The 21,862-nt window shown below is 58.8% G+C and overlaps 1 protein-coding gene across 2 annotated transcripts; it reads left to right on the top strand.

The window, feature by feature from the left end:
* Nucleotides 1-1,468: 1,468 nt before the first annotated feature.
* TP53INP2 (tumor protein p53 inducible nuclear protein 2) lies at nucleotides 1,469-20,240 on the top strand. Of its 2 annotated transcripts, none has more exons than XM_075166215.1 (4): nucleotides 1,469-1,684; nucleotides 11,229-11,569; nucleotides 14,974-15,283; nucleotides 16,761-20,240. In XM_075166215.1, the coding sequence occupies exons 2-4, from the start codon at nucleotides 11,446-11,448 to the stop codon at nucleotides 17,011-17,013; spliced, it is 687 nt and encodes a 228-aa protein (XP_075022316.1). In that variant the 5' UTR covers nucleotides 1,469-1,684; nucleotides 11,229-11,445; the 3' UTR covers nucleotides 17,014-20,240. The 2 variants fall into 2 exon arrangements, with proteins under 2 accessions (XP_075022316.1, XP_075022317.1); XM_075166216.1 differs by having other exon boundaries at nucleotides 15,154-15,283.
* Nucleotides 20,241-21,862: the final 1,622 nt, after the last annotated feature.

Genomic DNA, 21,862 nt, shown 5'->3' on the forward strand with positions numbered 1-21,862 from the left:
TCTGTGCGAAACAAGTACTAATAAAAGCAGCAAAATGAAACCCCACCGGCAGCGTGAACTGTTGTCTTCAAGCAGGGAGCAGATCGGGGGTCAGGCTTGAGTTATGCCATAATTTCGGGTATCTCCTGCAGATGCCTCCACCGCTATGCCCAGCGGTGCTGAGCATCTCCAGCTTTGTGGCATTAATTGAAACTGCTGTTGCCAGCTGGAAATGCCCTGCATGGGACGTCCCAAATGAGTGGATTTTCTGCTTAGAAATGTTTCAAGCATCACGGGCTTCTGCTCCCCTCCCTGCAAAGCAGGGTAAGAGCTCTGCCAGATGGCAGCTCTCCTCCTGAGATGGTTTACACCCTTCTGCAAGATCCTTCAATTACAGAAGACTAAATGTTATTTAATTTGTGACTGCGGGTTGAATAAGACTCAATTAAATTCTGCCTCTTGTGAATTTGCGATGGAGAATTCTCACCTGTGATGCCAGATGAGTCCTAACTGTACCATGCATGACTCAGACACTTAAACTGCTCTACTAATGACGGTTTTAATAAATGTTCTATCTTTATACGGACAATTTCCTGCCGTGTGACAAGCTTGGCATGATGTCAAACCAAACCTTGGTCCCATGGTCAGCCCGTGCTGAGGACGAAGGCGAACCTGGTGCTGCCGAGCATCTTGGGGGCTGCAACACTCACGGGATGTTCCCGGTTACAGCCTGCAGGTACCAGCCGTCCCTCTGAGCCCCGGCTTGTTTTGAAGGTGGGGGAAAGGCTGGGTGCCATGGCCGGGGGCATTCAGCCGCTCACTTACCTTCAACCCCCTTATTTGTGTCCCATCAAAGTTTCTCTTTGAATGAGGCCTTGTCAGCGCCACGGGGAGAAGGAAACGGGTGTCCGGCTGAGGCCGGGGGCCGCTCCCCGGGGAGCCTCAGGCCCCTCTCCCTCCCCACCCGCTGCCCATCCCTTTCCTCTGGCTGGCGGTCCAGCGCATCTCCCCCCCGCACCCTTCCTGCCTCCCCCCTTCCTCGGGGCGCTGGGAGCCCCGGGAGCGGCCCCACCGCTTCAGCTCTTCTTTTCTTTTCCATGCCTCTCCTCCCTCCCTCCGCTCCCGTTGCGCCCCGGCTCCGCAGCTCGCCTTTGCCCCAGCTCCCCGGGGCTCCCCAGCCTCCCGCCGCCCTCCCTCTGCCGCAGCCCGGCCCTTCCCCGCGTGGGGCCTCGGGGCAAGGAGGGAGCCCGGGCTGACCCGGCCTCGGGCACTGGTGTCCCCGCCGGGTCACACCGGGCGGACCCCCCCACACCGAGCCGCTCGGCCGCCCGCCCCTGCGTGCCCGGTGCCCGGTGCCGCGGCTCCGGGGCTGAGCGGGGCAGCGGGGCGGCGGCGCGGGCTGAGCTCCCCCGGGACCCGCCGTCCCCACCGCGGAGCACCCCCACTCGGGACCCCGCGCTCACGTGGGCGGTGCCCTCCCTTCCCACCGACCCCGCCCTCCCGGCGCCGCCTCCTATTGGCCGCTTACCCGTCGGCGGGCGGGCCGCTTTGTGACGTCACGATCAGCTGTCGGAAGGTCCCGATTTGTGCGGGGGAGCGGCGGGCGCTCGGCAGAACCGCGCGATCGGCACCGGCACCGGCACCGGCACCGGCACTACCTCAGCGCCTCCCCGCCGCTCCCCTTCGCGCCGGCCTTACGGGCGAGGTGAGTCTCCCGGGACCCGCGGGGGTCGGGGCGGCGGGGGGCGGCGGGCGGGGCTGGGGCTGAGCGGGCTCTCACCGCCCGGTGTCCTCCCGTGGGGGGGGCGGGGGGGGCCGGCGGCGGGGGGGGCCCGAAGGGGGTGCTCCCCCCCCCCCGCGCCTGTTGTTTGTTTCTTCATCACCGGATTAAGATTCGAGGTTGGTCTCCGCTCCCATTGGCTCCGCTAGAGTGACGTATGCCTCATTTGCATATGACATTGAGACGTCATAAGGCTGCCCCCCCCCGCCGCGTTCCGGGCGCGCTGTCCTGCCGTGACCCGGCATCCGGGCTGCGATGCCCGGGGAGGTTTTTGGTGGTACGTGGGGGTTAACGATAGTGGTAACGCGTGGGCAGAGACGCGTGGGCGTCCCTCCCGTGTCCCTGCAGCTGTTCGGCCGCTATCGCCCCGCGAGTCTCTGTGGCTTTCCCCAGGCAAGTTGCAAACGTGGACGCGTCTCCCAGTTTTTATGAGAGGCTGTCTGGGTGAAAAACGTGGCTTTTTGAAAAGGGAATGTAAATATGTCATGTGGAAATATGTCATGTGGAAATATGTCATGTAGAAATAGCTACATCTATATTTTCTGTTTAACTAACTGCTTTCCAGCAAATACTTGATGCTTTTGAATACCTCCATCTTTAGACCTCCATTTACTTTGTAAATCCCAGAGGTTTTAATGAGATTTGGGCGTATGCTTAGATATTTGTATGGAGTGTAACCGTGATGCCCAGGAGGAGCCGTGGGGCCACGCGTAGCGGGTGAAGGATGCTGGCAGCGCCAGGCTGAGGTGCATGCCGTGGCATCCCGCGGTGCCACCGGTGCGGCAGCATCATGTGCTAGGATGCTGAGCCCACGAGTACGTCGGGTACCACAGGTAGTGGCTACTTTCGTTATTACTGCTTTAAGTGCACCTGCTTTGGGACAGCTCAGAAATGTCATAAGTCCTAAAAGGTCAACTTTCTTATGGATTCCATGCTTCTCGCCTCGGGACCTCAGCAGCTCGGCTGAGCCTGGGAGGCCCCAAGCACTAAACCTGCTCCTATCTGAGGGGCTCAGCAGCTGAAAAACTTGGACTCTGTGGAGTGTAACTGTAGAAACGTTAAAAAGGGCCTTATTGCTTTTGTAATTTTATAGATCTATCTATACATTTATGTCTTGTGTGTGCAGGGGAGCTACAGCCCTGCTTAGAGAGCCTGAGCAAAGGCACTGGCACCCTGAGGTCCCAAGCTACTGGCTTAAAGTGCCGCCCTTGGGACCAGCAACACCCGCCGCTGACAGCGGCACCAGCGAGGGCTGAGCTGGGTGGGTGCCAAGTGCCGTCGCTAATTTGTCCGAGGCTTTGCTGGGGTAGGAAACCATCCCAGAAACAGGTGCTGGGCTCTGGTACAGGACTGTGCTGTACCTTCTTTCCCACCGGGCTTAGTCTACAAAGTGCCAAGAACATTTTTTTTTGCTCTAAAATAAATCTTTCCTCTCCTCTTATATTTCCCCCCTGCCAAAAAAAGACAAAAGCTTTTTGCTGTAGCTCACTGTCACCATTAGGAACCCATTGCATCAAATTGGTGCTTATCTGGCTGAACACAAAAGGAAAAACATAATGGAAGTTTTTTCCCCTCGAGAATAAACCGATACCACCTGCTCGTAGCAAGACTGGAAAAACCTGAGATGTGAACTCTTATCTAAGAGCTTTTTAGTGCTAATTGCCCAGCGAGCCCTGCGCAGGCAAGTCTCACCCCTGCGCACACATGGCCCCGGGAGGGCTCAGGACGGAGCTGGTGGGGGGCTCGGGGCTCCTGCGGTATCTAAAGTCCAACATGCCAGTTAGCATTCAGCCTTCTGCGATTTACGGGGGATGTAACGCTCCCCTCTTGATGCGCACACTCCAGAGGTGTTTCACCTAGTGCATCCCAGAGAGGAAACTTCCAAAATTTCATAGGACAGCTCATGGCAAATCTGAAAATTTCCTGCTTGCTCAGATCCTGCCGGCCACTGACAGATTTTCCAGGACTCTGTGCGATGACATCAAATAGCAGAAGGTCGTGTTTGTCCTTGGGGCAAGGACCTTTCCTGCAGCAGTTACACAAGAGAGCCGGTGCGGATGGAGACACCAGCTCCAGGAAAAACACCCTCCTTTCTGCGACCCCAAGTCCCCCTCCTTCAGGTGGGATCTGGAGGAGCATGTGGGGACCCCAGTCCGTGCTGAGCTCCTGGGCTGGCTGAGGAAAGCGCTTCCAGGTGCTGGCTTGGTCTGCCATTAATAATAAGAGTCTCATGACAAAGAGGTTTTTTGGGAATTTTTCTAAGTACTCTCTGCCTTCCCCCCCTCCACGTCCCTGCTCTGCAGTGGAAGAGGCTCTGGATGTGAATCAGCCTCTGGTTTGCTGGAGTCCGTCTGTCCGTGCCGGCGGCAGCCTCGGGGTCCAGCTCTGCCAGTGCAGCCAGCGCTCCCCGGGGGAACCCCATAAACAAGGCTGCTGGCGAAGCAAAGGGGTCATCAGGAGCTGTAGTGCAGTTGTTGAGTGACCACATGCGTTAATCCAGCCCTGTCAAACTGTCCCGGGCAAGCCCCTGCCAGCTCTGGTCCCTGCCTCGATGGGGAGGGATAGAGGACAGTGCAGGGATGCTTCACTGGTCATTTTGGGGGTGATGAGCAGGGCCCCCCCGAGCTGCCCAACTGCTGAACCCCTTTCTCTTTCACTTTGTGTTTCTGTGCTAGATTTAGGATTTTGGTACATAACAGCACGGCGAGAGCAGCCTGTGAAACACTTGTCTAATTTAGGTAAAATGAGTTGAAAATAACATTTCCCAAGTGGGTTGGAGGAAGGCACCTGATTTATACCTCCAACGCCTGCCGTGATGACTGCGCGGGGTATTCTTAGCTCTGCCGAGGAAGGACCGCTTCTGCCACTTGTCAGCAGCATCGCTCCTGCCGCCCAGTATTTATGGAAAGTTTCAGGGAGCCTGTTGCCATTTCCAAGCGGAGCTGCTGTTGTTCGTGCAGCCTGTGACTTTTGGGAGCTGCCAGCCCTGCGAAGCTGCGGCTCCCACCCCGGCAAGCTCCTGGCGCATCCCAGGGCTTTGCTGCCGATCCTTTTGGCTATTCTTAGCTCTCAACGTTATTTGCAGTGACGGTGACTCAGAAAACTAATTATTGTGTCGAGGTTTCTGAAGGGGGGAAAAAAATAACTCGATGCATTATGGTTTCCTTAATCCTACTTTAACTTTTAATATTTAATACGCTCTGGCTAGTTTTAAAAGGACTTTCTGGAAGGATTCTGATAAACTTCAGTCATTAAGAAACTCATCTGTCCCCAGGTGAGTGTGACCCGTGGGCTGTCCCCTTGTGCTGGCAGTAGCCTGGGATGGGGTTGACATGCTGAGTAAGGGGGCTTGTGGAAGCCTGGGAAGGGTGGCAGCAGTCTCCTGTGCCCCAGCGCTGGCCATGCCCCCTCCACGGGTGCGGGACGTCTGGCAGGTACGGGTGGGCTGAAAGAAGGCACCAGAGCTCTGACCAGCCCCGGCCACCGGAGGGGCAGAAAAGCCACCTCCTGGTCCAAACTGCTTCTGTGGTCCCTGCCTGGTGACAAGGCACTGCTTGGGCAGCAGTGACTTAAATCCCCTCGCAGGGACACATTCGGGTCCCTCCCATGCTGCAGTTCCTGTGAGGTTGCCAGCCCCAGTTCCCCCGGTGTAAATGGGGCAAACGTTTGCTGCAGGGAAAGCGGAGGCTGTCCAAAAACCTGGAGAAACTTTGGAGCTTGATCTGCCGATGGCTGTGGGTGGTCCCAGCCAGAGAAGGGCTTGGTGGAAACTGCAGGGACTGAGGTGGAGTGTGGCCATCTCACCATCTGGGTGCTGTTGGTAGCAGCCAGCCAAGGAGCCTTTTGTCATGTGAAGGGCCAAGAGAGTCACCCCCAACCCTCCATGATGGTGACACTGAGGAGATGATGTTCTCGGTGGCGAGGAGGGTCTGGAGTGACTCAAGGATGATGCGCTGATCACATTGGCCAGGAGCTGCTCCCTTCTAGGGTGTATGGGAAATCATACACTCACAGAATGGTTTGGGTTGGAAGGGACCTTCAAAGACCATCTAGTCCACCCCCCCTGCTGTGGGCAGCGACATCTTTCACTAGAACACGTTGCTCAAAGCCCCGTCCAACCTGACCTCGAACACTCCCAATGATGGGGCTTCCACAGCTTCTCTGGGTAACCTGGTCCACTGCCTCAGCACCCTCATCGTAAAACATTTCTTCCTTATGTCCAGTCTAACCCCACCCTCTTTCATTTAAAGCCGTTGCCTCTTCTCCTGCCACTACAGGTCCTGGTAAAAAGTCTCTCTCTCTTTCTTATAAGCCCCCTCTCCATAGTGAAAGACCACAAGAAGGTCCCGTGGAGCCTTCTCTTCTCCAGGCTGAACAACCCCAGCTCTCTCAGCCTCTCTCCATAGCAGAGGTGTTCCAGCCCTTGGACCGTTTCCTCCTCCGGACCCGCTCCAGCAGGTCCATGTCTGTCTGGTGCTGAGGGCTCCAGAGCTGGACGCAGTGCTCCAGGGGGTCTCACGAGGGTGGAGCAGAGCGGGAGAATCCCCTCCCTCGACCTGCTGGCCACGCTGCCTGCGATGCTGCCCAGGATACGGCTGGCTTTCTGGGCTGCGAGCGCGCATTGCCGGCTCACATCCACTTTGTCACCCACCAGTGTCCCCAAGTCCTTCTCCGCAGGGCTGCTCTCGACCCATCCATCCCCCTGGTACTGGGGATTGTCCCAACCCAGGTGCAGGACCCTGCACTTGGCCGGGTTGAACTTCACGAGGTTCACATGGGCCCACTCCTCCAGCCTGCCAAGGTCCCTCTGGGTGGCATCCCGTCCCTCTGGGTGGCATCCCGTCCCTCTGGCGAATCAGCTGCACCCCTCAGCTTGGTGTCACCCACAAACTGGCTGAGGGTGCATCTTGGAGATAAAGAGCCTGATCCTGCCTCTTTAACACAGTGCTGCTGAGGATTTCAGAGCAGACAGGATAAAGCGAGGGTGAGGATTAAAGCTCATTTTGGTCCGTGCTTGCCAGGATCTAGCTCCTGCCTCCACCCCGCAGGTTTGATCCCGAAGGCTTTGCCAGCTGTGCTGGCAGGAGCTCCCCTGAGCGCTGCCGGGGCCGGCCCTGGCAGGGCTGCTCCGCTCTCGGGAAGCCTTTGCTCTCTTCCCACGAGGCCCGTCTGACCGCGCTGTCTGTCCCTCCGCCCAGCTCCTGCGCCGGCCAGGACAGGCAGCCAAGGCAGAGCCTGGCCAAGCAGCCCCGGGCAGCCGTGCGAGGATCATGGCACGGCGCAGCACCCTGGCGTTGCCGGCTCCCTCCGCGCTGCCACCAACCTGTGGCTGCTCTCGCAGGTTTTACCAGAGAACCGACCTCCCCAAGGTCCTGTTTCGGATTGTGGTGTCCCCAGGCAGCGGGAGCTTGTGGGGCGAGGCAGGCTTGCTTTATCCAAGGGGCTGATCCTGCAAGCTCTGCCCTGCCCGCGTAGCCCACCCATGCACCACGGTACAGCATGGACCCGCTCGCACCAGCGGGTGGTTCAGGGGCACCCCACGCTCCCTGGCACGGAGAGCAGGGTAGCTGGTGACTTATTTAAATTCTCTGGGGAATGATCCTTTAAAATGATCCATCTCAACTTTTGCTCTTAGGGGGGCTTTTAACTCTTTCCTGCTGCCCCCGGAGCTATTGCTGCCAGCTAGCCCCCTTGCCCTGCCTGCGAGCCCCCCTTGCCCCTTGCACACATTCCTGGTGTGCCGTGGGTTTGCTCTGGAGCAGGACAGCCCCTGACAGCCCGTTATCACGGGGTTGGCTGTGCGTGATGGGAGTGTGGTTATCCCAGGGCCTTTAATTATAGAGTTAAGGAAAATGATTTGGGAGAGGGGGCAATTGAAATTAATGGTATCTGCTGTGTCTTGTGTCTTCAGGAAAGAAAAGTTATCTTTGGGTTAGGGAGGGCACCTGTGGAGTCCAGGCACTTCAGCTCCTGACTTTCCCATTGATGCACCCTGTCATTTTTTGGGGACTAGTCTGTAAGCAGGCGGGTGCCAGGGGAAGGAGTGCTGCTCCTGGGGGGCGCGGAGGGGGAGACTGGCTTTGCTACTGTCCAGCGAAAGCTGCTGTCAAGTTTTAACAAAATAAAAATGAGAGGGTTTTCTGTTCTCTGTTTTGACTGTGTAATTTATCATTTGGCTTTGAACTCGCTGGAGGATGAACTCCTTGCTGGGGGCTCTCCAAGCCAAGCCTGCAGAGCGGAGGGGAGCGCTCCGCTGCCATCCGGGCAAGAGCCTCGGCAGGGCCAGCCCGCAGACCAGCAGCAAGTGCGTTCTAGGCTGGCTTTGCTGAGGCAATGGGGAGAACCTCTGCCTGGCTCAGACCTTGGCCTGCAGTAGCTGCTTGGGTGCTTTACTGGGTGACCTTCCCCTTGGGCTGGGGCCACCGGCCTCCTCCTGTGCCCTGTGTGCCAGCTCTTGTCCCCGGCTCTCTGCTGATGTGTGGCGTGCACGCCTAGGGGGAAGCAAAAGGACTGCAATCTGCACAAAGAGCATGTCCAGGGCCCTCCCCAGCGAGGCAGGCTCGGGGTGCAGCACAGGGGGCCCTGCTGTCCCCAGCCCCCCCCAGCCCTGCTGTGTCACCCTGAGAAGCTGCTCGGCGACGCTGGGGTCAGCCTTGGCTCAGCACTTCTGCCGGACTGGGAATGCTGCAGGCGGAGCTGCCTCAGCTCAAAAAGCACAAGAACCCGCTCCTGGCCTTGCACTGGGCCAGGATCAGAGGGGGATCAGAGCCCCCCATGCCTGCCATGGGCTGCTGGGTGCTTCCTGCCCCTCTCCCTCCTGCCTGGGGACCTGGGGAAGAGCAACCAGTGGGAAGCCCTGAGACATCACCAGCAGGTGCCTGGGAGCAACGGGGTTTCTGCCGCAATTAGATATTTAGTAAATTTATTAAATAAATAATATTAATAATATTACTATAACATTAAAAGATATTTAGTAAATAGGCAAGTGCTCCAGGCAGCTGCCAGATTTCAGATTGCAGGCAGGGAGAAATGGCGTGTGACGAAGCCATGGCTGTGTACCGCAGCCTTCAGGGCTGTCCTGGGTGCCCTTTGCTGGCCTGGCCCGGGGGAGGACGGATGCGCGTGTGGGTCCCACGGGAGGGAAAGCCCCACCGTGCTCAGCACGGAGCACACGAGAGAGCCCGCTGGGCCAGTTTCCATTCATTGCCCAGCTGGATATCAGCCCCTCTTCATGTTGTTTCCCTAACTTGTATTATTATGCTCTAATGTTCCAGGAAAGGGGGGTGTCTGGATAATTTAATCGTGGGCGCGCTGGAGGATAACAGAAGGGCCGTGGCTTTGCTATGGTTGTGGCGGTGATGGGGGCTGGGAGGTGAGAGCTGTCTTAGCTGAGCCTGCAGCTCTCACTGCAGTCGGAGGAAACGACTCTGTCACGTCTCGGTGCCCCAAAATCCTCGGCTCGGTGCTTCCAGGGGAAGCCAGGAACCCTCTTAGGACACAGAGCGGGGAATCCTCGCCGACCTCCGATTCATCATGGCGAGAGGCTACTTGAGTCTCCGCCAAGTCCGTTTTGAACGCGCCGTCCAGCCGGGACCCAGCTCGTTCAGCTGCAGCCGCTCCCCCCGGATGGATCTGGGCGCAGGGTGCAAGGGGAAGGGGTGAACCATGGCGGTGGGGGGCTGCCGTCCCGGAGGCAGTGGGAAGCGCGCGGCGCTGTGGAGGGCTGGACCCCTGCGCACCGGGTTGTAGCCGCATGGTCTGCCCTGCACCTCTGGGGCAATTAAAGTCACCTGGGACTTGAGACCTGCTCAAGGGGACAAGTAGCGTCACGCTGCTGCCCCGGCCGTGCCAAGGAGGGAGAGCTGGGTGTTGTGGGACTGCTTCATGCTCCAGCATTCCCTTCTGCATCCCGGGGCGGCGGAGATGCAGGATGAGCCCCCGAAGCCCAGGGGATCCCACCCATGGGGAAAGGCTCCCCTTGATTTTTCATTTTCTGCCTCGTGGAGCAGACTTTGTACCTCCCGAGGCACCTAAGAGAAGGCAAAAACCACAGCGATCCTGCAATGGATAAACACAAGCGTGCCTGAGCCCCAGAACCACAGCAAGCGCCCAGGCCAGCCGCCCCTCCCAGCAGCGTTGAGGCTGGAGAGGCCACTTCGTTAGCGGGTGGTCCGAGCTAGAACTTGAGCTGGTGGAGAACTGGCATGTGTATGGACCAAGGCTCAGACACGTCGTGCTTCCCTTCCCATTCCATGTTGCCCAGAGCAGATGGGGCTTCATCAAGGTCCAGGACCACTTGCGGGCTCTATGCCACCTTGGTTGACAGAGCCATGAACTGGGGGTTTGCCCTCTAAATGCACCCACGGCAATGTGCCAAGCAAGGCAGCACACAGCTGTCCCCTCTCCCTGCATCTTAGCTCTTGATGGCATTTTAATGCCCTTTCATGTCTCTGGACCAAAAAGCATTTTCTCCGCACAAATATCACTCTGCACCTTGTGGCTGCCATCTCTCTGCGCCTCTCTGAGAGCTTTGCAGTCATTAATAAAATTAGTGAGTCCTAACCTCGCCCTGAGCTATGGGGAATGTGTTTCCCCAGGGGTAAAACAGTGATGAGCGCAGATGGAGCAGAGACTCACCCAGGGCTGGGATAACGCTGTCCTCGCCCTGCCCCGCTGCGAGGGGGGTGGCACCTCGCTGCCGCTCGCTCCTGCACGCCGATGCCTGTGCGCGCGGGGCCGAGACACAACCCATAGCCAAGCGCTTTGTCCCGTGGCTCCTTGTAAGGTCCTTGTAAAGTCCTTGTAAAGGAGCAGCGATGACACATGTGACAGTGTCATCTTTTGGGGCTGGAGGGTGGCAGTGGAACCCAACTGCATCAGAAGAGCATCCCTGCGGATGCACACACTCACAGCGACAAGAACAGTAACGACTTTCAAAATTAAAGCAACCTCGGGCAGGTATCGTCACAGGCAGGGCTTGAGCAAGGGCTTCCTGGGACTCAGCCTGAGGAGGGGAGGGTGGCCACGCTGTCAGTGGGTTGGTGGTGGGTTTTAGGGGTGGCTGGTGCCATCGGTCCTCAGATAGGACAGCAGCATCACACCCTTTGCCCTGCCCTTCCAGCAAAGCTTAGTGCCACCGGCCACGCTCAGTGGCCTGACTTTGGCTCAGTGTTCGGCTCTGCCCCTGCCAGCTCTGGCGGATGGGTCCCCCGGGACACACCGCCCGTGAGGAAGGGGACATGATGTGGGGCTCGGTGCAGGCTGTGGGCACCCAGCTCTTCACTGCTGCTTTCAGACATGGTGCGTGATGCCCTTGGAGATGCCAGCAGCTGGGACAGCCCACAGCACAGATCAGTGCACAGAGCCATCTTTTCACCACCCCTCCGGCCCATCTGAGCCCCCAGGATGCAGGAGGGCCACGCTGCCAACCAGTCCAAATGCATTATTCCTTTTTCTTTGCCTTTTGCAGGCCTTTGCACTGAAGCCAAGTGAAGAACCTCAGAATTGCACTACACACCATTTAACTCAGCTACGATTTCGCTAGCAGCAAAGCATTTCCACCACCACCGAGACCTCAAGTGCTGGTTTTTTCCCCTCCCTGCCCATTGCTCCCATCTCCGCTCCTGGAAGCTGGTGCTCAGCAGTAGCTCTAACCCACCACCCATCCCGCTGGACCACTCCCCACCATGTTTCAGCGTCTCACCAACCTCTTCTTCAGCGACAGCAACATGCCAGAAGGCCTGGAGGAGCCGAAACCCTTTGTCGAGGAGGAGGAGGAGGAGGATGGCTGGCTCATAATTGATCTTGCAGGTGAGAAAAACAGGGGAGACTGGTTTCCCACAGCCTCTGCTGCACTTTGTCTCTCTGGAGCTGGGCAAACCCCTTGAGATGACAGCAGATGAGCTTCCACCATGCGTGGTCAGCTCTGCCCTTCATCCCTCCTCTCCTGGTCCCCCCTCCCTGCCTGTGGCGCCCAGCCCTGTGGTCACCGCAGCAGCCCCCGACCTCCTCCTCCTTTTTCCCTTTCCTCTCCCAATGGTGGTTCCCGACTTTCCACCAGCGTGGGAGCAGCGTGGGAGCTGGCCGGGGCTGCTGCTGCCCTGGAGCCTCCGGGTGCCTCCGCGCCAGGATGGGACCCTGGCACAGCACCAGCCCAGGGAGGTCACCCAGGGTTTTGGTGTGATCCTGCCAGGGGCTTGGCGGGGGACGCCAGCCCACGTGGGCTGCCTGCCTGCGAGCTGTGGCTGTGCGGTGGTCTCAGCTAAGCTGTGCTACGGGCAGCACTTTGCCCGGGGCAGCTGGGCTCGGCTGCGCCCACAATGCCCCTGCCGAAAGCAAACCAGGAGCCTGTTCCCCTGGGGGAAACCCCAGTCCCTGGGCGCTGGTGGGGGGCAGGCAGTGGCGGTGCCTGCCTGTCCCGGCTGGGGACGTGTTGCCAGCGATCTGGCCATGTTTGGGTCATTTGAGTCCATCGGGGGAGCAAATCTCAACTCCAAAGGGCTTATCTTCCCAAATCATTCCCAGTGCCCATGCCAACAGCACGCAGAGGAGGGATGTTTGGTGCAAGGTCCCTGTATGTACCCACCCCTCGAGAGTTCCCTGTTCCCAGGGATGGTGACAGCCATCCGGAGCCCCGTTTGACACCAACCAGGCGGGTCAAATTCCTTGTGTGCCGAGAGCTTCTCCAGCTCCATAAAGACCTTGGCGTTGCTATTGTAGGGTTGATGACTCAACCAATTGCAATGATAATTTTATGACCTTTTGCTTGCAAATCGAGCAGCGAGCTTAGACAAACAAGCCTGCCTGTGCAGGAGCTCCTTAGTGGTCATGGTCTGCTTTTGCAGCCTCTGGTTAGTTGTGGTGCCCCAGCCCAGGGGATCACAAATGTATCCTGCAGGTTCAAGAGGAGGGTTTCATCCTCCCTCTTGCAGGCATCTGTTCTCTGAGCAGATGCTCCCTGCCTGTCCCCCGTGCACTGAGCAGAGCTCGTTTTTGTGATGCGAGTCGTTCGTTAGGGTTTTTCTCCCATGCAGTGTGCTGGAGAGGGGACAAACCTGGGATGGGGGACAGGGCCAGCCCCGTGCCTGGTGGGAGGACTGTGGAGAGCTGGTGGAGGTGGATGGGTGGTGTGGGCATGGGCAGCCATGGAGGATTCCCTGTCCTCTGGGCTCTCTGGTGACTGTCCCAGGAGGGTCACAGCAGTGACACGGGAGGGGGCCGGTTGCAAGGAGGTCCCCGGAGCAATGGGCATGCAGCTGCCACGTGTCAGGGCCAGCTGGCAATGGCTGCAGCATGCCCAAAGCATGCCAGAAGGAGCCAGGAGTTTCCGCAGACGGAGAAATGCTGGGCTGTGCCCTGATCCCCTGGGTCCGAGACTGCCGCCAGCTCAGCAGGGACCCAGGGATGACTTCGGTACAAAAGGCTCCCATTTTTTTTTTTCCAATCAAGCAGCCAGGCTCTCAGTGCAGAGCTGGCTCTCAGCAGTGTGTCTGCCTGGGACCCGCCACCCCACTGCTGATCCCCACCGGCACCGCTGCTGCCTTTTCCCGTAGCATTCCCCAGCCAGTGAGGGACCGATTTATTTCAGCCTATTTCTGAGGCTGGAGTTATGCAAAGCACTTTAAACACTAAACCCGCTGGCTCCAGCCCCCATCCTTCACCTTCGAGCCACGGCGGCCGGCAAGCATCTCACAGCCTGGCTCCCTCCCAGCAGCGGGGCAGCCTAAGCAGCCTCCGAATTCGTTCCCTCTCAGCCAGGTCTTTGACCCATGTGTTGTCAAATGCATACGAATTAAGCAGATTTCCCAGGAGCGTTTCAGATGCCCCTCTCGCCCCATCGCCCAGCCTGGCTCTGCTCAGCACCCAGGGAGGCAGCAAAGAACGTGTCCTGGTGCTTAGTGATACAGCTGCAAGTCACCCAGGGATTTGGGGACCCCGAAATATTCCTTGTGACATTAAAACCCACCTTGGCAAAGGATGGAGACAGGGAGCCATGGACGGCTGGGGCAGGGTTCGGCCACGCTGGGTCCCCTGCTCCCCGCACCCACAGCCCCCCTGTTGCGGGAGCGCTGCCGGACCGGGAACGCTCCAGTCGGGCTCGATGGCTGTCTCCAGGCTGACAAATAATCTCCAGCCCGGCATGTCAACAACTATTAATAGCTCGATATCCACTGACCTGAAGAAAGATGCTTTCGTGTTCACAAGGCTAATTGTGGCCTGCCCTAAGCCCCAGGCTGGGGCATTGTCTGCGGGAGGAGCCGGGGACATGCCGGGTGGCGAACGCCGGCCCCATGCTTCATGCGCTGTATTTCTCCACACGTTCACCTCTGATTTCTCCCGCGTCCTCACCCAGCCACAGGGTCACCCGTGTCCATGTAGATACTGCACCGCATCCCCCTGAGACCAGTTCCCTCAAATCCCCCTGATGAGGCTGGGGAACGGGTCTGGGTATCCCGATGAGCCCAACATTAGGCGCAGGCTCCCTTCCCATAACATAACCAGTAATTCCGAGCACAGGCAGAAAAAGCACCAGCCCAAGTGGTTTTGCCAGGCGGAGGTGAGGAAGGGAAGGCGAGGAAGGCTGGGCTGTCGGAGGGGTGGGGCGGCAGCTCCTGGCTCAACCACCCAAAACTCGGCCTCTAATGGACTGAAGCTGAAGGCGCAGCGAAAACATTTGCTGAAGATTTTATTCCCCTGGCTTCTTCCAGAAAAAAGGTGTGAACTGTTTTTTTCCTGTGTGTGTGCTTGGTTTCAATGTTTGCAAACTGCCGGGCGGTGTTTGCAAGCACAGGCGGGCCGGCGTTCCTCCGGGCTGGCACGGCACGGCTCAGGTGCCGTAAGAACAGGCAAAAGCAGCGTTTCTTGCCGGCTGAATTTCTTCCTTCGTTTTGAGAAGGAAAAAAAAATTGCTGTGGTAAACCCTGCTGTTTTCCCCCACTTTTTGGTTAAACTGCCTAACCAGAACCATTTCCATTGCTTGCAGCCGCCCTGGTGCGGAGGGTGCTGGTTGGGGTGCGGCGCGGGGCACTGCGGGGCACGGTCCCTCCCCACGAGGTCCTGGTGATGCCGTGCCCATCTCTAGCAGTGGTGATGGTGGTGGAGTGTCTCTTGCACTAACGATGCTCCTTTCTCTCCCCCTCCCCTCCCCACTGTACATGGTATGTGTGTGTCCCCCCGCTGCGCCCCGCATGGCTCTGCACCCCCGCAACCCCCAGGCAGCCGTGCCCGCCCCGGCGCAGCCCGGCGAGTGGGTGCTGGCGGTACCGGGCGCTTGGTGCGATCCCGCCCGGCACCCCCCAGCCCGCTGCCGCTGCCGGCCGCTTCCCCGGCTCCGGCCGGTCCCTGCTTGATGGACGAGAGTTGGTTTGTCACCCCTCCCCCCTGTTTTACTGCAGAGGGGCCCAGCCCCGGCGGCGTGGGGAGCAGCCCCATGGAGGACCTGCTCATCGAGCACCCCAGCATGTCTGTCTACGTCACCAGCACCCTCGAGGTGGATGGGGAGGGCCCCGAGGACGATGCTGCCGGGTGAGTGTGGCTTGGGAGTGCTCACCTGGGGCTGCCGGCCCCAGCACCCACTGGGGGACCAGGGTGGATGGTCAGTCCCGGCATCCCAAATCACCGCGTACACCTGGGAGTATTTTGCCCACGCTGCCCATGGACAGCGTGGGAGCTCAGTGTCCCCACGTCCCACCTCAGCTGGTGCTGTGCAAGGATGGCAGCTCTGTGGCCTGAAATACTCTGCTAAGGGGATCTCAACTCCGTGTTGAGACGGCCACGGGTGCAGGACCGTGAGCTTGCCTCGGCTGTGGCAGGAGAGCTGTGTCCCCCTCCCCTGCCCCGAGCAGAGTCTCCTGGCGCGGCCACCCATGCCAGTGCCACCTGTCACCCTGCTGCCCGTCCAGGGGGGGGTTGCCAGGCTGGGCTTAAACATCGGGTTTTGCACAGGTATGGCACAAGCAAAGCAAGCCCAATGCGACAAGGTGGCCTTTGGGCACAGTGGTCCCCCCAAGACCCCCAGCTCCCCCAGGCAGGAGGGTGCTGCAGCCCCCCCAGTCCCTCTCCTGGCTCCGTACTAGCCCAGCACAGGGGTGTCCCACAGCCGCAGGGGAGTGGGATGCCACCAGCCATGGATGCAGACGTTTGTCCCTGCCCCAAAGTCCGGCTCAGCGGTGGGGGAAGGTTAAACAGAAATGTCCCAAATGGCCCCACCGCCCTCTCCTCCCCCGCAGCTGTGGGCTGGAGTCCCCCCCACCTCCTCCCCCAGGCCACAGCCTCGCTGCAGCCCCCGGGGAGCGCTGCCCTCTCCCCGTGCCTGCCCTCCGCTGCCCTGCGGCACCGGCAGAGCCCTGACCATGCGCACGCTCAGCCCTGCTGCTGCCGGCCGAGCCCCGGCTCCCACTGTGCCGCAGGGCCCCTGCTGGCCCCCAGTCCCAGCCTTCCAGCATCTCCCCTGGGATCCCCGCACCAGGGCAGGGGAGGAGGAAGCGCCTGCCCCACGCCGCAGCGTGGTTATTTACCCGCGGCACAGGAATTCGGGGTGAACCTCCACCCGGGCTAGGGGACACCGTTCCTCCAGGACTTCTCTCTTTGCAAAGTCTCCCTGAGGGCCACAGCTTGATCTCAAGAGCTTCAGAGGAACCTCAACGCTGGAGGGTGCAGGAAGGGGGCTGAAGGGAGTTGGGAACAGGCCAGGAGACCAAATGGGTCACAAGTGGGATGGAAATGGGGCAGGACTTGGCCTCCCTCCACTGGGCTCAAGGGACTTAGCCACTGTGGGGGACTGTGGGCATGGCCCCGTTCCTGGAGGTGTCTGGACTTATCCGGACGTCCTAGAGCCCGCCTGTGCTGGAGCCTCCCCAGCCCTCGGCAGGCTGCTGGGGCGGGAGGGGCCGGGTCCATCCTGGGGGCACGGCCTGAGGCAGGGTTGGAGACCCCAGTCCCTTCTTGCCGGGGTGGGTGAGGGCCGGGTGCCAGAGGCCGCTGACGGCCCCTTTCTCTGCAGGGAGGTGCCGGAGCCCCGGCTGGAGCGGCACGTGCCGCATCACAGCAGGTCCCTCTCAGTGAAGGCCGCCATCTTGGAGAAGGTCGGGCAGGCGCGGCGGGTGCAGCGGGCCAAGCAGCTGGCGGAGAAGCACCGGCTCAGCCAGAAAGCGCTGCAGCGGCAGAACCGGGCCCGCCAGCGCCCGCTGCACCGGGCCAAGCAGCACGCTGGGACCTTCGTCCACCAGCCCTGCCAGCGCCACTGCAACTACTGACCTCGCCGGGACGCCCGCGCCGCCGCTCCCCCCGCCGCCTCCCCCGGCGGAGGGAGACTTCACCCCCCGCCCCGACACCAGCCGCCCCGGGGAGCGCCGGCCCCGACAAACACCGGTGACGCCGGGCTGCGGTTTCACTCCACAACCCCCCACACACCTGCACGCCTGGCCCCCCGCTCCTCGTCTTCCTCCCCCCACCCTCCGCTGCTCCCCTCGCCCTTCGCCCCCAATGCCAGCCGGGCCAGCAGCCCCCGGAGCTGCTGGCATGGAGGGCCGTGCCACCCCCCTGCACCCTCGCAGCCACGCCAGCCTTCACACGGGAAATCGGTATTCCCGGTGAAATCACCCGTTTCCGAAAACCACGGCAAAGCCTGTTTGTCCTGACGAGCCTGTGACATCAGTGCCTTTCTTCATGATGTCATGACTTTACATATAGCCAGACTGGGATGTCACAAGCAGAGACACCAAGCGGAAGTGAAAAGAGCAACAAAGCAACAAGATTTGGGATTTTTAGGAAAATCTCATCGATGACACTAAATAATGCTTCCTCCCCCCAAGACCAGCAAATACCCCCCTCCCGCCTTGATTTCTTAATTACATTTTTACCGTGATAAGACAAAACCCCCGCTGCTGATGCCGAAAGGGCTTGTCGTGGGGAAGAGCTGGTGGAAACCTTCGTGGCAGGGTCAGTCGGGCGGCTCGTGGTGCCTCCTGGCGTTTTTTAAAAGACGACCTTAAAAGCAATCTCAGGAAACAAAGCACTGTCCCAGCGCCTCGCCGGAGCCCTTGGCCGTGCCGGGAGGGGGTGTCCAGCCCGGGGCTGCGGTCGCATCACCATGTCCCACACAGTGGCTAAACCCCGCCGAGCTGCTGGCTGCCTCGTCCGGGCCCCCTCCTCCTAGAGCCACTCATCTGCCCAAGCTGCACCTATGTGCATACATATATACATATATACGTGTGTGTATGTATGCCTCTATATACCCATATACTTGGAAGAGGCACCGTTTTAAGTCAAGGAATGTCGGCTGCCCGGCGTTAACCCCTGGGAGGGGAGCAGAGGCAGGGACCTGCGCAGCTTCCCTGCGTTGGCAAAAGCACGTTGAAGCTGGTGGTGAAGAGATGCCGAAGAGGAGGCCAGAGGGAAGAGGCTGAAGTAACGGCAAAGATGGACCTGGGAGTGGCTGCAAAGGGACAGGATGGGGCAGGCCTGGGCAGCAGGGCCAGGCGAGAGGGTTGCTAAAGTGGAGCCGTAACGGGAACGCTGCCTTCCCCCACTAAAAATTGCATCCTTTCCCCCAAATTCTGTCCCGGGCAATGCTGGTTTTTAATGCAAATCCCTCCCCTCCCCATGATGGACTCGTTCTGCTTTTTGAAGGACATGGTCCAGACGCTTCTCCAGCTCCAGCACCAGCTGAGATGGCTGCAAACCCAGCAGAAATTTGCTGATCCCCCCCCAGCTCCTTCCCTTTAGGGACTGGTTTTGCACCCTGTGCTCCGGGGAAGGTCTGGCCATCGTGTTCTGCTCGTGGCCAGCTCACCGCTTGGATTCCCACCCTCTGAGACAAGAAATACCCGCACCCCATCCCCCCAAAAATGCTGATATCACTAGAGTTTCTTCCATTCACCATGTTACATCGCTTAATATCAGCTTGGGACCTGGGTTGAAGGAATTGTGATAAGCCCAACCTCAGACAGCTGATATTTATTAATTTTTTAAATGAGATTAAAAACAAAATGAACTCTCTAACGAGTACCAGCCCCCAGCTCTGTGCCTGGGAGCCTGGACCGCAGGGGAGCTGGCTGACGATGCTCACCTGCAGCGTTTATCTTTTGCTCCAATGACACGGAGTTCCCAAAAGCATAGAAAGAACGAAAAACCGATTTCAAATATCTCTTTTCAGCCTTTCCCCTTCAATTCTTCCAGGCCAGTTTCTTGTTTCAAGTTCCCCCGAGACCCGGCGCCCTTATCACACGAGTGGTGTGACGCCTCCTGCTCCTCCGGCTGCAGCAGCCGGTGCCCGCCGGGGTGAGCGCGGTGCTGGCTGCTGTGCCGGCGGAGACGCCGGGCCATATTCTGCACCCGCCACACCGGTTTGGTCCGCTGCTTTTTCAGCCTTTCTGGTAAGCGCGGCAGCACCGGAGCTGATTTTTCGCAGCCGGTGCTTTATCAGCAGAGAAAGAGCGGGCTGGGGAACCCGGCGTTACCCGCCCAGCCCTCAGCATCGCCCACCGCTCCTTGGGCCTCGCCGCAATCACCGTCCCTTGCCGCCGAACCTAAGACCACGCCGGAGACCGCCCTGTTTCATCTCTGGTGTCTTCTCGGTGGAGAGACTGACAGCTCCTTGACTCGAGCGGAACGTTTACATCCTTCGGCTTCCTGGGCTTCACATTAAATGCCTTTCTTTTCCCCCTGAAGTGATGCCTGGTGTGAACCGAGAGCATGGCATTTGTGGGGCCGCTGGCGCAGGTGCTTGCGAAGACAAGCCCGAGCTCTCGGGTGTCCAGTGGATGTCCGATGAGGTGCTGCCTTCCCCGTGCTGCTCTTTCCCGTGTCGCTGGAGGAGGTGCTCTGTGGCCACCGGGCAACAGCGTTAGAGGAAGCATTTTCTCTCTAGCCCAAATATACATCAAGAAGTGGACAAGCCAAGCAATGTCCTGCCTCCCAGCCCGTTCTCCTTGCAAATTCTCCTGCGCGTCCGAGATGCCGCCAGTCCCTCTGGAGCGCTCCTGAAATCAGAGGCTGGCTGCGACACCGTCACCCCCTCTGCAGCTCCCAGGGGAGAACGGGCTGGAGGGCAGCAAGGCTGGCTGGGAACGGCGTCCCCGGGGCGGATCCTGCCACGTCTCACCTACCAGGCCTTCCCGTCCCCACCAGTCTGGTTGCAAACGGTACCCCAGTAGGAGAAACCCCTCATCAAAAGCCTCCTCTGTGTCCTGCTCATCCGTCACGAGGCAGAAGCCCTTGGCTGTGCTCCTGGGGGGCTCAGCGCAGTCGTGGCTGCCCACCGCTGGCTCCCAGCACCCATTTCAAACGGCTGATGCTGTTATTCCGTCCTGGTTTTCGGAAGCAAATGCAAACTGTTTTCTTTTCCTTTCTTCTTTCCGTGCCAGTCTGAGATCTTTCATCACGCTGTGCCCAGCCAGCACAGGACATGAAGCAGAACTATTATCACACTTTATATCAAGAGTATGTTTATAAAGGATTAATAAATTATTAATAATGTTTTCATGAAGAGGTTAATCGAGAGTTCTAGCATCCTGCAGGTCAACAGAGCGCGCTTACCACAGCATATACGGGCTCCTGCGATCCCCCCCTCTGTTGTTTGCACACTTGCTCGTGTGTTAGCATCTAATAATCACCTTTTAACCCCCTGCAAAGCGACTGTCGATCCACTGGTGTGACCAACCCTTCCTATGCTGCGGCAAAGGTGTGTTCCAGCTGCGCTTTGCAGAAGCCCTGCAATGCTCCTCTCCTGCCCAACGGTGAGCACAAGACCTGGCCTGATACCAAATCTCCTGCCCAGTGTTGCCAGAGCAAGAACCCCCCTTTACACTGAGGTTACAAGTCTCCTCGAATCTTAAAAGAAAGGTGCTTAAAAACTGAGAACTTTTCCTGTGTGTGCACATGTGTGCATGTGTAGATATTTCACAACATGGCGTGGGTGTTCGGTAGGTTGTTTCGGGGTGCAGGTTTTAGTTTTTTAGGGGTTTGTTGGGGTTTTTTTTTGCACCCAGTATTTTCAATTTGTGACTAGCTGTGCGATGCTCCCGATGGGAAGGTGAAGCAAACACGGCGCTGGCTGGCAGGGAGGCCCTGGGGCCGGTGTCCTGCTTGAACGGCTAGGATGAGTCTTGCTTTCTTTTCTTTGCTTGTGTAGGGGGAAACTACAGCATGGACTCAGGGATAAACAAATATGCTGGGGTCTTTAAAAATGTGTTTTTTCTGGGCTCCTCTGTTCAGATGTGGCGTTTGTTTCTGTCTGTGAGGCCTTTGGTTGCGCGGTCCTGAAGGATGCTGCAGGGATGTGGCTGAAGCTTTTGGCAGCGCATATTGGTGAGAGGCTGCTGCGCACTGGAAGAGCTGCAGGGTTTGATGTTCTGACATACGCCTGCACGGAACAGGGGCTGTGGCCACTTCTGGTGAAACCACCCCTGAGCAGCAGCCCCTCTTCGTTTACCCAGGTCCCAGAAATTCACCTTACAGCTGCTAGAATGGGGCTGGTCCCTCCTTGGGCTTGTTTGTGAGCAACCAGGCATGGATTTTAAGCAATGAGCCCCTGAGGATTTGGGAAGTGAAGTGGAACTGTGCTTTCTGTGTCAGCTGCAGCTGGCCTGGCTCCCACCGCGTCCCTGGGATTAGGAAGCCATCGGAGCAATCACGTGGAGAAATGCTGATGCAGGTGACAGGCAGATTTGTGGGAGGAAATTTTTGTATTTCTTGCAAGGAAAGCATAAAAAAAAGGGAAAAATTCCCGGGTGGAGAGACCTGGGAAAATCTCTGTCCAGTAAATGCCAGCTTTGCCTGGGCAGCGTGGCAGTGCCGCAGCCATGGCTGCTGGGGCTCGGATGGGTGAGCTGGCTCTCGCCCCGGCAGCAGCTTCCCAGCCCCGCGCTGGTATTGCAGCAAGGAGCAGGCAGGGACGGGCAGGCTTGGGGGCATCGGGACACTGCGGGCAGGCTGGCAGCACTGTCTGGAGCTGTGGAGGCAGCAGACGCCTATGGTGGAAAGATACTTTCCACAACTCAAGTCCCTGTGGTGTAGGGGATCTTCTCCGAGCAAGGCACGAGAGATTTGCATCTCAGTTGCCTTCTTTCGGTACGGGGCAGGGCAGCCCGTCTCCACAGCAGT

Source organism: Calonectris borealis, chromosome 17 (assembly GCF_964195595.1).
Source record: "Calonectris borealis chromosome 17, bCalBor7.hap1.2, whole genome shotgun sequence".
Taxonomy (NCBI): domain Eukaryota; kingdom Metazoa; phylum Chordata; class Aves; order Procellariiformes; family Procellariidae; genus Calonectris; species Calonectris borealis.